The sequence below is a fragment of the Trifolium pratense genome, linkage group LG1 (assembly GCF_020283565.1).
Source record: "Trifolium pratense cultivar HEN17-A07 linkage group LG1, ARS_RC_1.1, whole genome shotgun sequence".
Classification (NCBI taxonomy): Eukaryota; Viridiplantae; Streptophyta; class Magnoliopsida; order Fabales; family Fabaceae; genus Trifolium; species Trifolium pratense.
Genome location: NC_060059.1, coordinates 41,083,485 through 41,097,233, shown reverse-complemented (window position 1 = coordinate 41,097,233; position 13,749 = coordinate 41,083,485). Strand labels below are relative to the sequence as shown.

Sequence of the window (13,749 nt, the reverse complement as noted above, 5' to 3'; positions counted from 1 at the left end):
ATGAAACAATCTCTCCCCTTGAATTTAGACAAAATTAAATTAAAATAATAAAAAGTATTTTTTGTAATTTTTTGATAAAGAAAACAAAGAAATATATTTTTTGGAGTTTTAGATATTTTTGATAATGTATATAAACAAATAAAAGAAAACAAAAACCAAAATAAACAAAGGGTTTTAAAAGAAAAAATTGGAGGAGAAGGGTGGGTGTTGAGAACCAATGACCTCTACATGACTAAACCAACCCCCCAGCCAACTGCGCCAACGCGCGCAGCATCGTCCCCTACCTTCAGATCAAAACAACAACTTTCATGGTTAAAAATCGTGTTTCTTCATTGTCTCACCAAATTTGACATGTGAATATACCATTTTTCTCAGAATTTAATGAGGATTATGAATATACACTTAACTTTTATTAATTATTACTCAAAAACCAATTTGTAGATTAAATTAAGAACCCTAAAAACTTCAAACACAAATTAAATATTATTTAAGAACAATCAGAACTCATGAGCATAGGGTTTTCACACCTCACATCATGGGCTACATTTGTGCTTCAGGCATCATTCAAAAATAATGGTTAACACCAAGGTTGTCAGAACCCGACCGGTCATCGAACCGGCAAGCTCACCGGTTCAAGGTTCAATTGGTCGGACCGGGTTCAATCGGGGTCGAACCGTTTTTAATTAAATATATATTTTAATTAATATATAAATAAATATATATGAATAATTGCTCAATATTTCATAATTTCACACAATAAAAAGATAAAATATCACAAGTCAAAATAAAATAAAATTTATAATTCAAACCAAATGAAAAATAGATGAAAAACAAAAACTTTTCCTATTCCTACGACGTCGTTGTTTTGTTTCAGATTTTTTTAAAAAAAGAAAAATTAAAACGACGTCGTTTTGCCATATTTTTTTTTAAAAAAAAACTGCAAAACCGCTTGAACCGCCCGGCCGGTTCGCCGGTTCGACCCCGGTTCACGTGTTTTTTTGCCGGTCGGTTTCCTATCCGTTTTTTGCTCAAAACCAAACCGTTTTCATGACCGGTTCACGGTCCGACCGGCCGGTCCGGTCCGGTTTTGATAACCTTGGTTAACACTAATGCATGTTGAGACTCAACTTCAAACCAATCTACTTGTCTATTTCATGTCCTTACTACCAGCTCGTGCCTGGCAGGTGTATCGAGAATAGAGGAATTATACGAAGATTTTCTTTTATAGTTGTGAATTTTTTTTCATGAAATTAAATTTCCAGAAAAGAATAAAATTTTTTGGTGTGGTTATTTTTAATTTCTAGAAAAGAATGAAATTAAAATCTTTATAGTTGTAAGAATTGATGATGGTCTTTAAATTAAAACATCCCGAGTGACTAGGTTGGCAATTTTATGGTTGAAGAGTGAGATTTTAGGGTTATGTCAGAATTGATCATGGTCTTAAACAAGCATTCAACATTTTTAAGAAAATGAAATTTTTGGAATCATTTTTTTTTTTTTTGGTTTTGTTTAAGTATTAAGACACATACTCCCTCCGTCCCAAAATATAAGCAAAAATGGGTCAACAAAAGTGAAGGTATCTGGACTAAATTTTAAATCAAATTCATCAACTTTTGTTGACCACTTTTTGCTTATATTTGGAGTACCATTTGGAGAAAATCTCCCAAAAACACCAACACAAAACAAACAATTCAACCAAATGACAAGAATCATCAAAGTATCTAAGATATTTATGCTTAACATTCTTATCTTAACTGTTACTATAACAGAAACTTATGCATCTCTGTTCAATAATGCTACTTTACACAAACAACAAAATAGTCGTATAAAACAGTACTTTCCATTCAAACTTCAAAACCCCTTCTCTCTTCACTTTCTTCTAATGTAACAAATGATGTTAGATTCTTCAACACAACATCAGGAAAAGGTTTAGACAAAGACAAAGTCTATGGTCTCTAAATGTGTACCTTCCAGCTGCTTACTATGTCGTATCATCATTGCGGAGGACTGTGTCTACGAACATCTTCAACAGCTCTAAACATCCAGAACATTAAAATAAAAAAATAAAGACCCGTAGCTTCTTCAGCAATATCGATCCACCATTCATATTCATATGTATAATAATATTCACGAAGAAATGCAGCATTAGACACTTTCAGAATAAAGAACCAAGCTTTCATAACACCTAAGAATGCAACAACAAGATCTCGAAGTTCCCAGAATTTGGTTAAGAGTTCATGATTCCTAGAAACTTCTACATCGACTTCTGAGATTAAAGCTTCTTCATCTTCATCCGCTAGTACGAGTTCCTCCAGAAAATTTATTGACCATTTGATGGAGCAACAAATAGCCACACAACAAATAATATCAATCACAAGAATCCAAGTTCCACCAATCCAAACAGAGAATAGATTGTCTATCACCTGAAGAGTGACCACAACCAGTGACATTTTTATCTCTCTATACTGTAACGAATTCTTCAAAAGATGTCATTCGGAAGCCGTCAACACAATCACCGTGTATAACATAACAAAATAGATGGACTGCAAAGTGACAAACCCAATATTCCACCCATAACAAACTCTTGTTACCTTAACTTGCTTAGCACTCTTATCTTAACTGTTAATATAACAGAAACTTCTGCATCTGTGTTCAATAATGCTAATTTGCACAAACAACAAAATAGTCGTATAAAACAGTACTTTCCATTCAAACATCAAAACCCCTTCTCTCTTCGCTTTCTTCTAATGTAACAAATGATGTTAGATTCTTCAACACAACATCAGGAAAAGGTTTAGACAAAGACAAAGTCTATGGTCTCTAAATGTGTACCTTCCAGCTGCTTACTCTGTCGTATCATCATTGCGGAGGAGGAGGACTGTGTCTACGAACATCTTCAACAGCTCTAAACATCCAGAACATTAAAATAAAAAAATAAAGACCCGTAGCTTCTTCAGCAATATCGATCCACCATTCATATTCATATGTATAATAATATTCACGAAGAAATGCAGCATTAAACACTTTCAGAATAAAGAACCAAGCTTTCATAACACCTAAGAATACAACAACAAGATCTCGAAATTCCCAGAATTTGGATAAGAGTTCATGATTCCTAGAAACTTCTACATCGACTTCCGAGATTAAAGCTTCTTCATCTTCATCCGCTGGTACGAGTTCCTCCAGAAAATTTATTGACCATTTGATGGAGCAACAAATAGCCACACAACAAATAATATCAATCACAAGAATCCAAGTTCCACCAATCCAAACAGAGAATAAATTGCCTATCACCTGAAGAGTGACCACAACCAGTGACATTTTTATCTTTCTATACTGTAACGAATTTTTCAAAAAATGCCATCCGAAAGCCGTCAACACAATCACCGTGTATAACATAACAAAATAGATGGACTGCAAAGTGACAAACCCAATATTTCACCCATAACAAATTCATGTTACCTTAACTTGCTTAGCACTCTTATCTTAACTGTTACTATAACAGAAACTTCTGCATCTGTGTTCAATAATGCTACTTTGCACAAACAACAAAACAGTCGTATAAAACAGTACTTTCCATTCAAACCTCAAAACCCCTTCTCTCTTCACTTTCTTCTAATGTAACAAATGATGTTAGATTCTTCAACACAACATCAGGAAAAGGTTTAGACAAAGACAAAGTCTATGGTCTCTAAATGTGTACCTTCCAGCTGCTTACTCTGTCGTATCATCATTGCGGAGGAGGAGGACTGTGTCTACGAACATCTTCAACAGCTCTAAACATCCAGAACATTAAAATAAAAAAATAAAGACCTATTAAAAAATTAATAAATATTATTTATCAACCTATTAAAATTATCGATTTCAACCAATCGTTAGTTGGTTCAGTGGTGATTGGCCGTGTGAGGTAAATAAAGTTTAAGTAAGAATCATTTTTATAAAAAATCAAACTCGAGTTCTTCGAAACGATATAATGTCATTATTCTATCATTTATATATTCATCGATATTTATATAATAATTAAAAACTTTAGCATATAAACATTTGCCTCCACCACCTAAAATTTATGGATCCGTCCCTGAATGGCATTGTGGGATCAATTATTAGTAATGTATGATACCCAAAGTGATATCATCATTAAAGATGCTCTTAGGAATACTCACTTAAGCATTAATTATTAGGCACACAGACACAACTCATTAATATATTAAATAATTATAAATTATAAAGGGTCACGTTAAACAGTGCACCGGTGCACTTGTTAAGCATACCAAAAATAGAAATAAAACATAAAGTTAATATTAATAAAAACAACTTATAAAATAAACCCTCTACTTGGTTCTATAAAAGCAAACCCTCTCCTTTTTGCTTTCACAATGAAGAAGAAGCATTTTAATAGAGTTTGGATGATGATGGTTTGGATCCTGTTCGGGTTAGGGGTGATCGTATCCGAACCAATCCAAAAGTAAAACCGCAAATCGAACCAAACCAAACTGAAAACCGCAAAAACCGCATTTGGTTTGGATGTATTTGGATGGCTTTCTTACTGAACCGCAAACCGCAAAACCGCAAACCGCAAAAACCGCAAAAACCGCGGATAACCGCATTAAGTTACTATTATATATTTATATTCCAATATCGTAAAAGAAAATATATTTATATTCCAATATACATGCCCAATTACCAAGTCAGTCGACCAAATTAATCGAACTTCAAGTTGTTTTTATTTTTTGTACTGAAATTTTATTTTGGTGTTGTAATGTTATTTTAAATAAACAAATTTTATCGGTACCGTGATGTTATTTTGAAAATTCAATTTTTTTATATATTTAAAATTGTAAGTTACTATAATGTTATTTTGGATAAATAATTTTTGTTGGTACTACAATGTTATTTTGGAACTTCAATTTTTTATTTTTTTTTTATGCTTAAAATTGTTCGGTACAATCGTTATGTTTTAAACCGCACCAACCGAACCGATCCAAACCGCATTGGTTTGGTTTGGTTTGGTTTGGATGACTTTTTAAAAATCAACCGAACCAAACCGAACCGCATGCATTTTTATCTCGCGGTTAGGATGCTTTTATGCTCAAAACCGAACCAAACCGCACCGCGATCACCGCTAGTTCGGGTTGTATTGTTTATTGGGATACCGTATTGTTATGTCGTTGTCATCAGAATCATCTAGATCTGTTGACGTAGATGAAACACACAAGCGATGATGGAATTTAATCGCATGTACGCAAATAGGACTGAGATGGAGATACGCAAGGAAATATTCAAGCAGAATTTGGAATATATAGATAAGGAAAACAGAGTCAACATTAAAGCATGATTAAGGGTGCTTGTCCTAACTGAATTTGCTGATTTAGCTGCTGAAGAATTATTGTATTCACGTTATGGACTCGTGCAAAACAGTCCATACGAAATTTATCTCTCCAACAAGATATGGTCGTTCACTGCCGAGAAGACTCTTTTCATTATATTATCTGTCCTGTTCCCTTTTATTCCAATATATGGAGAATAATACTCTGTTACTTGTTCACATCATAGTAATGTAATGATTCCTTTATAATTCATGTTTAAAGGAATAGTGATATTTTTATTGGAATCATATTCTTTTCTTATGCTAGATTTGTTCTATTATTCATTATGCTTCAGTTTTTTTTTTTTTTTTAAGAAACTAAATTAACTCACCCAAATTGGAACCAGAGATTATGCTTCAGATTATTAAAGGTGATATGTTAGGAAAAAATAACTTTGGATCATCGTTGCAGGTTATCGAAAATTCATATTAGTGTCTTATTTGTATCATAGTTGGTGGCAAACTAAAATACTGTAAAAAAATTGTGAAAAAAATAAAATTATAAAATACATTCATATTCAAGATGATCTTGTGAACTATGTTTTTTAGCAAGACGTACCCTTTGTTAAAATACATTCATATTCAATTTGATTGGTTCACCATGGTAATATTTCATTCACTTGTCTGACACAAATGTAACAAATTTCTTTTATTTCATTCACCATGGTAATGACTACACATGACATACTACCAACCAAAAATGTCTGAAATAACAATTAAAGGAAGAATTTGAGAAAGGGCATGAAGAAGTTAAATTTGATATTCCAGGAAATGTGAAACAAAAAATTCTCAGAAACTGAATGTCTGAAATAACAAATCGTTATTGTTCCACAATGATGATATTTAGTACAAAATGTTGTCAAAGAGCGGTTATAGCAGCGCATAACACCGTTGGGTAGCAGAATTTAAACAAACCGCTGTTTCTCACTATCTGCAATTGATAACACTGTTCTAACACCAATTCAGATAAATAAGATTCCAATCAAAACATTTACATTTACATCCCTGTAAAGGCACTATGAATCAAATGAACGTGAAAGATAACATAATGTTCATCGCTTCCACTTGGCTTCTACTTCTCTCCCTCAGAACTTTCAACAGCACATGTCAATGCGCTGCTAATACTCTTTTCGAAGGTAGATAAATGATTTATTTTGGGAAATTAGGCAAGAGGAACTCAAAAAATAGGTATGAAATATGTAACTCCTACAAACAAGCAATATATTCTCAATAAATTCCAAAGATCATCAACAATAACATCTCGAACAGGAATTATATTATGAGAAGGAACTTAAATTCCAAAGATACAATGAATCACGTAGCTCACACAACAAAACAATTTACTCACCTGTTAAGGGGATGTTTGTCTCATATTTTGGTGAAGACAAACAAGAAAATAACAATGTCCCGAAACACTTTTAACAAAAGCAAATATCTGTTTCTGTGATCAAACTCCGACTACACCGTCCAAGAATCTAATGTTACACATGTAGTGGGGGTATTATCTGATATAGACACATGTTTAAGGCATCAATTCTCATATCAAAATCCTTAGCATGGAGGCTATGAGTCTGTCGAAAACCCCATACTTTGACCAGAACCATGTCCAAAATTAGTTAATGACCATTGGGGGAACCCTTTACTCCCCATTTCATTCCATTAAACTAAAAAGGCAAAAACATGTTGAACAACAATAGTATAATCCACAAAGCATGACAAAGGCTTTGCCAAAGCTAGCTTTGAGTGCCTGTAATAATCTACAATCCGGACTCAGGTCGATTGTGTTGTACTATACTTCCTTATGTGCTGGTTATTTATCTCAAGCACTAATAACCCCGGAGGCCCACGGAACAATCACTGGTGCAGATGGACGCGAATTTCGATACCACTCAGGATATCTATCCTTAAAATTTAGTTTTGGTTTCTCCGCCTGTATTCAGAATATCAATAACTGTATATTAGCCAGGTCGAAAACGAAGAAATACACAATCTGGGAAAGAAACATTTTTTAATCAAAACTATTTGAAAATTAGAAGTATCAAAGATTCAAAGTTTATTAAGCATTTTGGATATGTAAGAATAAACAACTTAACAAGCGCTTAAAGCATAATATCTTATCATATAAGTGCTTATTTATAAGTTATTTTTATTGCAAAAGATAAAATAAAGTCAACCTGTTTTCATATACACTATAAGCCGTTCTCATAACTATATTGGACAGTTTATGGAAATAAGGTGAAAACACTTTATGAGCATGTCATAAGTTGTTTCCATGAAGCTCTTCCAAACATTCTCACAAGTGCTTATGTCAATACATAAGCTCAAATAAGCCAATCCAAACAAACCTTTTATATAGAGAAGAGGAATCAGATTCATCAGGGTAGAACTTACATATTTCAGCCAGCATTCCTGATGTTTGTGCTGATAGACATCTGGTGAATGACATCCAAATTCTGATGGGCAATAAACCCAAATATTGCATTTCTTTTCACCTTCTTTGGCACGTTTAGCATGGTCCAAGCAAGCTTGACAGCAATCAGCGGCACTATCTTTGTGGTGAGTAAGACCCCATTTTACCGCATCACCGCCATAATCTGTATGAAGTTCTGGTTTGCACTCCTGTGGAAGGGGCTTGCCAGGAAGAACTTCCTCCTCTGGAGAAATGTACATACTCGGTAAATACAATTATTGATTTTAACACGCAATGCATGCATGCTAAGTAGCTTACAGATTTCGGCAAACAACTATCACAACAAAAAGATGTTTTTAACGCTATAAATTTATATATATATTGCCCCAACTACTTAAAATTCTTGGATCCGCCACTGATTGAAATTCAAATGGTCCTATGAATTTATGTTGAACCATAGCGAGACTTGCATAAATTTCAATACTAGAGAAAGTGTTAAAAAGAGTGTCAAAGAGGGTGTTGGTAGCACTTCTCAACATATCTAACGGTGTCATAACATAATGTCCTATAATAAATCGATTCCAGCAAACCACTGTGGTGAAGAATTTTCTGCTGTAGGAGGGACAGAATGATGGAGAAACTATTACCTGAATCATCTACCCCATCAGGTTTGTCGTTATGTTCTTCATTCACAACTTCAACAGGTATCCATAGGCCAATTTCTTCAGCAAGCACAGCCCAATCAGATTCCAAAGCTTTTACTAGCATCCCTAGTAGTAGGTTGAAATAAATATTAGGTATAATGTGTCAAAGATTTGTAAAGCATTCATAAGTATTGACTAGCATGCAAGGACACAAACTTCGTTTGATATTGTCCATACTCATACCTGCCTCTTCAAGAGAAACGGTAGAGTTGGAAATCCCACCCATTGAAACCAACTTAACCTCTTCCAATTTTTCCTTGCGCCAATTTTCAACCGCTTCTGTATAAAACGAGTCAATTATTAAAATATGCAATATAATATTTTGTAGATTAAACAAAATAAACATTTACATGAAACTACCAACTTTACTGTCAAAAATATAATAGTTCCAAGAGGCAGTGACGACGTTTGCTTTTGAATATATGCAAAATATTTTGTTATTGATGTCTTCTCATCATTAGCCAACAGGGGTTGGGATAGATGGTCATACCTTCCAACCACAAAATATTTTGAAGCTCGAGATAATGCCAAACTCCCTCCCAGCTTCATAATTTAATAGATGCCAAATGCATTTATTGGTATCTATCTCTTCGGTTTATTTTTATCATATAGTTCATTATAACAATTTACACATTATTTAAATTTTGCAGTTAATTATAAACTATGTCAAATGTTTAATTTACAAGTTGATAAATGAACTTTATCAGTGTAAATACATCAGTGCCCTAAATAAATGAAAATATAACAGGCATTTTGGACAGTTGTGAGGAAACATTTGCTTCAGTCCCATACATCATACGAAAATATAAGAACTGCTAAATTATAAATCTCAATTATGTATCCATAATCAATGAGAAAAAGTTAAATATGTATAGTATTAACTCAAGAAATATGCAGAGAGAACCTCACAGTGTGGATCAATGGAAGGATGAAAACATAGGATGGAAGACAGAGATGATGAATAGTTTCAGCAGAGGAAGATGGTGGTGGCCACTTGCAAAACACGTGAACGCTCAACTCAATCTATGATTGACGTGGGTTCATAATGAGATTTACCAGAATGTAAGGCAAATTACTCCAATTTATAGCCTTGATGGCCATGATTGCTATGTAACTGTTTATGTTATTCATTGTTGTTATAGTCTGGGACATGAGGACCACATTGATGGGGATCCCAAGTGGTTTAATTTGGGCCTCAATGGACTCCAAATCAGTTCCAGAAATAGATGCCCTAGGGTCATCTGCTCATGCAGAGCCGACTGATAAACAAGACCGACTTCTAAAAGGTTATCGAGTAACAAGGTTAGTCAAGGTCTACAGCGCTACAAGATTGTCAATATACACAACATTACAACACGCATAGAGTGCTTTTTCATTGCCTTTCCCCTTCCGTTGAGTTGTCGGGTGGTCTATACTGCTGTTGGACCCACATACCAAAGGCAAGGTCAAGAGAAGCTGAACAATATTGTCTCTTGCTTTCAAGGTAAGGGGGTTGAACATGTATCCTATTTAGAATATGTTAAAAATTGACCACCAAGAAGTCCCAATCAGAGAGGGAGCAGATGCCCCCAAGTTAACTGTTTTGGCAAGTAGCACTTGTTCCATCGTCGTCGAGTTGCAATTTGACAATGTAATCGATCTAATGCAACTTTAAAACCTCTGACTCAAGTTTGTCCCTACAGGTGAGAGTTGTACAACCTAAAGCTGAGATGGCTGCATTCTTGACTCCATATCTGAGTCATCTTTCTTACTTGAACAGTTTGACAACAAATCCCTTTGTGAATGAGCTTCAACTTGTGTGATGTAGGTATGATTTCCATAACTTCGATGCTGGTCAGAGGCAATTATAGGGTGTTGTCTCGTGGTCACACATACGTTACATTAGGGGATGTATTTTGGACTAGATAGAGTTCCTAAAGGCTCAAATAAAACCACATGGCAGTCCCCTCAATGTAGGCCGCAAACCCAACCAAGATAGTTGTATACAACATCAAATAACTGAAATAGTTACATAGCAATTGTGGCAAACGAAGATGTACAATGCCATAGTTTGCCCAACATTCAGGTATGTCTCATTTTGAATCTCACGCCCACCTTAATCTTAGACTATTTTGAGAGTTAGTGTTTTGCGGATGGCCGCCGATGTCTTCCTCCACCGAAGCGATTCACCACATTTATCTTCCATCCATAAGTTTCAAATCAACCATTGTCTGCTTAGTATCCCTTCTTTCACAGATAAACTTCATTAAACTATTCCACACTTTTATTAATACCTATTTCCAAAAGAAAACATACTCAAGGCATGTCTTAGAATATGGATTTTAGATTTACCTTGACCCCACAAAATTGGATTGTAAGGTGAGGACTGTCAAGCTTTATAATCAATAGTACTTTTGCTATATCTCTAGTCAATGAGGATCTCAAACAACATACTGCTGAGTTGTTGTTTTTACCACAACTCAACTAAAACATAGCCAAATTTTTAAATACTATACAAATGAATTAAGCCATTTTATCATAGTAAACCTTTTCTTTCAAAGTTATATAAAGTGATCCTCGAAGGGATAGGTAAGTGACTTCCAACTTCTTGTTCAAAATTATATAAAGTGATCCTCGAAAAGAATAGATAAGTGATTTCCAACTTCATGCATTATAGTTATCATTACATGTTGATAATTGAATAAGGACCAAAATCAATGAATAATATCCAATGAAAGAAAGAACAAATGAATTAAATGAATTTCCTAAACAACTATTAAAAAACCAGATTGATGATTATGCTTCTAACTGTCACTTTGACCCTAAGACATACATAAAGCAACTACTCTGACTCCAATTTATGCTTGAAACACGAAACAACTGGTGTACTCTAGAAGAAAAAAATAATGATCAGCAAGCAAGCAACAACTATATTTAAACAAGTTCAAGTTTGTTTCGGACCTTATAACGATAGATCAATTACGCGGCAGTACAGGGGACAAAAAAAACCTGTGTGATCTTAACTTAAGGACAGTAAAACATCAAACCTTTCAAAAGGTCAATGGTCATGTTAATATGAAATCCGTGATCCCCTTGCTTAATATAATGATGACATTCATTTTAACGAGTGTTGTCAAATAGAGGATATAGAGGCGCGTAGCATTGCGGAATTTGAGCAAATCGTCATTGTTTCACAATATGGTATGTAGTACAAAATGTTGTCCGATAGCGGCTATAGCAGCATTATAACACTGTTGGGTAGCAGAATTTAAACAAACCGCTATTTTCTGCTATCTGCAATTAACAACACTGTTCTAACACCAATTCAGATAAATAAGATTCCAATCAAGTTCACAGTGGACATATATATATATATATATATATATATATATATATATATATATATATATATATATATATATATATATATATATATATATATATATATATATATATATATATATATATATATATCACATATACTTCTGCATAAAAACCAAGATGTCCATGTAAAACTTGATAAATAAGCAACAGAATACACTTTCCCATCTCCTACACATGAAATTGATCGGGTAAATATGATAGTTCCAAGTCCAACCATCTCATATTTCGGTTCGCTAACTCAAGTTTTTAGGTAAAGGTTGTTATTTTTAGGTCAAGGATAGTTAAATGTGAGTATAAACAAAATCTCAGTGTTTAATCATAGAAGGAACAATAGATTCTTATAAGCACAATCTATCAGCATACACGCACCTCGCTCCGTAGCAATGCCCTGCGAGTGAGATTGATTAGTGCTTCTGCTATTCAAACTCACTAGTTTCTGCAAGACCTCATCAATTATCTTCTGTTTCAAGTGTTGAGGCAACTCAATCTCCACATTTTGCCTTGAAAACTCCCCTTCTAATTCCTTCACCTATTTTTGCACAAAGTAATCATAACATAACATCAATTAACAAACTTCAAGCCGGCTTATTAAGCTTAACAAGAAAATAATTGCTTATTCTTAGTTCTTACCCATTTCATTAACTCCACCGGTTTGTACAACTTCCTAATTCGATCCGACTCTTCCATTTTCCGAATCTGATCTGGTTTATACACTACAACTGGGAAAAAAAAACACAATGACAAAAAAAGCTTTAGTTAGAAACATGCAAAGCAATAATCTTTCCATTTTGGGATGCTTCAAAATTTTACCACAAAACTTAAAAACACATTTTTTTTTTACACCCTTTAGTTTATTTTATTCTTTTCTGTTTTAGGTAAAAACACAGTACATAGACATATATAAACATAAACGTAGACATAGACATAGGCATAGGCATAGACATAGACAAAGACATCCTTAAAAAAAGGAAAGTACAAAGAACTTAGACTCACTGTTTCTTCCAACACTACCAGAGTAGATATAAAGAGAAGCATAAAGAGAACGAAGACAATAGAGAGCAATGGCAATGTTGAAAAGACAAACTATGATAGTGATTTTCTTGTAAGAAAAAACCCACTTTCCTCCTCCTCTTGATTGAACTTGAATACCCCATTCACTTCTTGCCATATCCTTTCTCTTATTCTTGGTTTCACCTTTATTATCTTCATTCCACCATTGCCCTTATTTCTTTTTCACTTTTTAAGACCAAAAAGATTGAAACTTTAATGTTTTTTTAACCTTAAATGTTGCTTTTGACCTCAAAATAGATCGATCCAGGAAATGGGACAAGAACTTCCGGATTTGTGAGTGGTGGGTTAAGGTTGCTGGGTTCTTCTTCCTCGTGTGAATCGAAACATGGGATTGGAAAGGTGTTGTTGTTGTGTGCTAACGTGCGCTTATTGTCTGAGAGTGGTGAGATTTTGTCGTTGGATCAAGTAGTAATGATTTGGGTGGTTATCTTCGTCATTAATGGTGGACCCGGTGCTTATGCTAAAATGCGCTTGCACTTTACTCCCCTTTGGAAGTGTTGTCATAAATTCATAATTAATAAGAATCTACCTATAAAATGATTAAAAAAATATTATTTTACTATAGTCGCATGTACAAAATAATTTTAAAATAATAGTATATATAAATTAAATTCAAAATAATAATTGATAAACAATTATTTTTTCATAAAACATAACCAAAAAATAATAATTTTTTCATCAAATTAAATTAGAATAGGGTCTAACGAGTGCCTCGGAGCACTCTTCAATTTTTAAAGTGTTGTCTTTGTACATTTTCATAAATATTTCACAAAATTTACTATTTAAGATAATTAAAAAGTATCCTAAAAGCATTCTTAATTTTTTCATTAAAATAT

At 33.8% G+C, this 13,749-nt stretch overlaps 1 protein-coding gene across 1 annotated transcript; it reads right to left on the bottom strand.

Moving 5' to 3' along the window:
- Nucleotides 1–6,619: 6,619 nt before the first annotated feature.
- Nucleotides 6,620–13,381, bottom strand: LOC123898059. The gene is made up of 7 exons (XM_045948913.1): nucleotides 12,836–13,381; nucleotides 12,473–12,561; nucleotides 12,212–12,371; nucleotides 8,663–8,758; nucleotides 8,423–8,545; nucleotides 7,757–8,019; nucleotides 6,620–7,295 (listed from the first exon to the last, which is right to left on the bottom strand). Exons 1-7 carry the CDS (start codon nucleotides 13,008–13,010, stop codon nucleotides 7,185–7,187), a joined length of 1,017 nt encoding a protein of 338 aa, XP_045804869.1. The 5' UTR covers nucleotides 13,011–13,381; the 3' UTR covers nucleotides 6,620–7,184.
- Nucleotides 13,382–13,749: the final 368 nt, after the last annotated feature.

Bases quoted from the DNA above. Each gene is read 5' to 3' on its own strand.
- LOC123898059 (XM_045948913.1), bottom strand. From the start codon at position 13,010: ATGGCAAGAAGTGAATGGGGTATTCAAGTTCAATCAAGAGGAGGAGGA. The intron at 12,372-12,472 runs GTAAGAACTAAG...GTGCAAAAATAG, and splicing joins CGGTGGAGTTAATGAAATGG to GTGAAGGAATTAGAAGGGGA. The intron at 7,296-7,756 runs GTAAGTTCTACC...TTCTGAATACAG, and splicing joins AGGAATGCTGGCTGAAATAT to GCGGAGAAACCAAAACTAAA.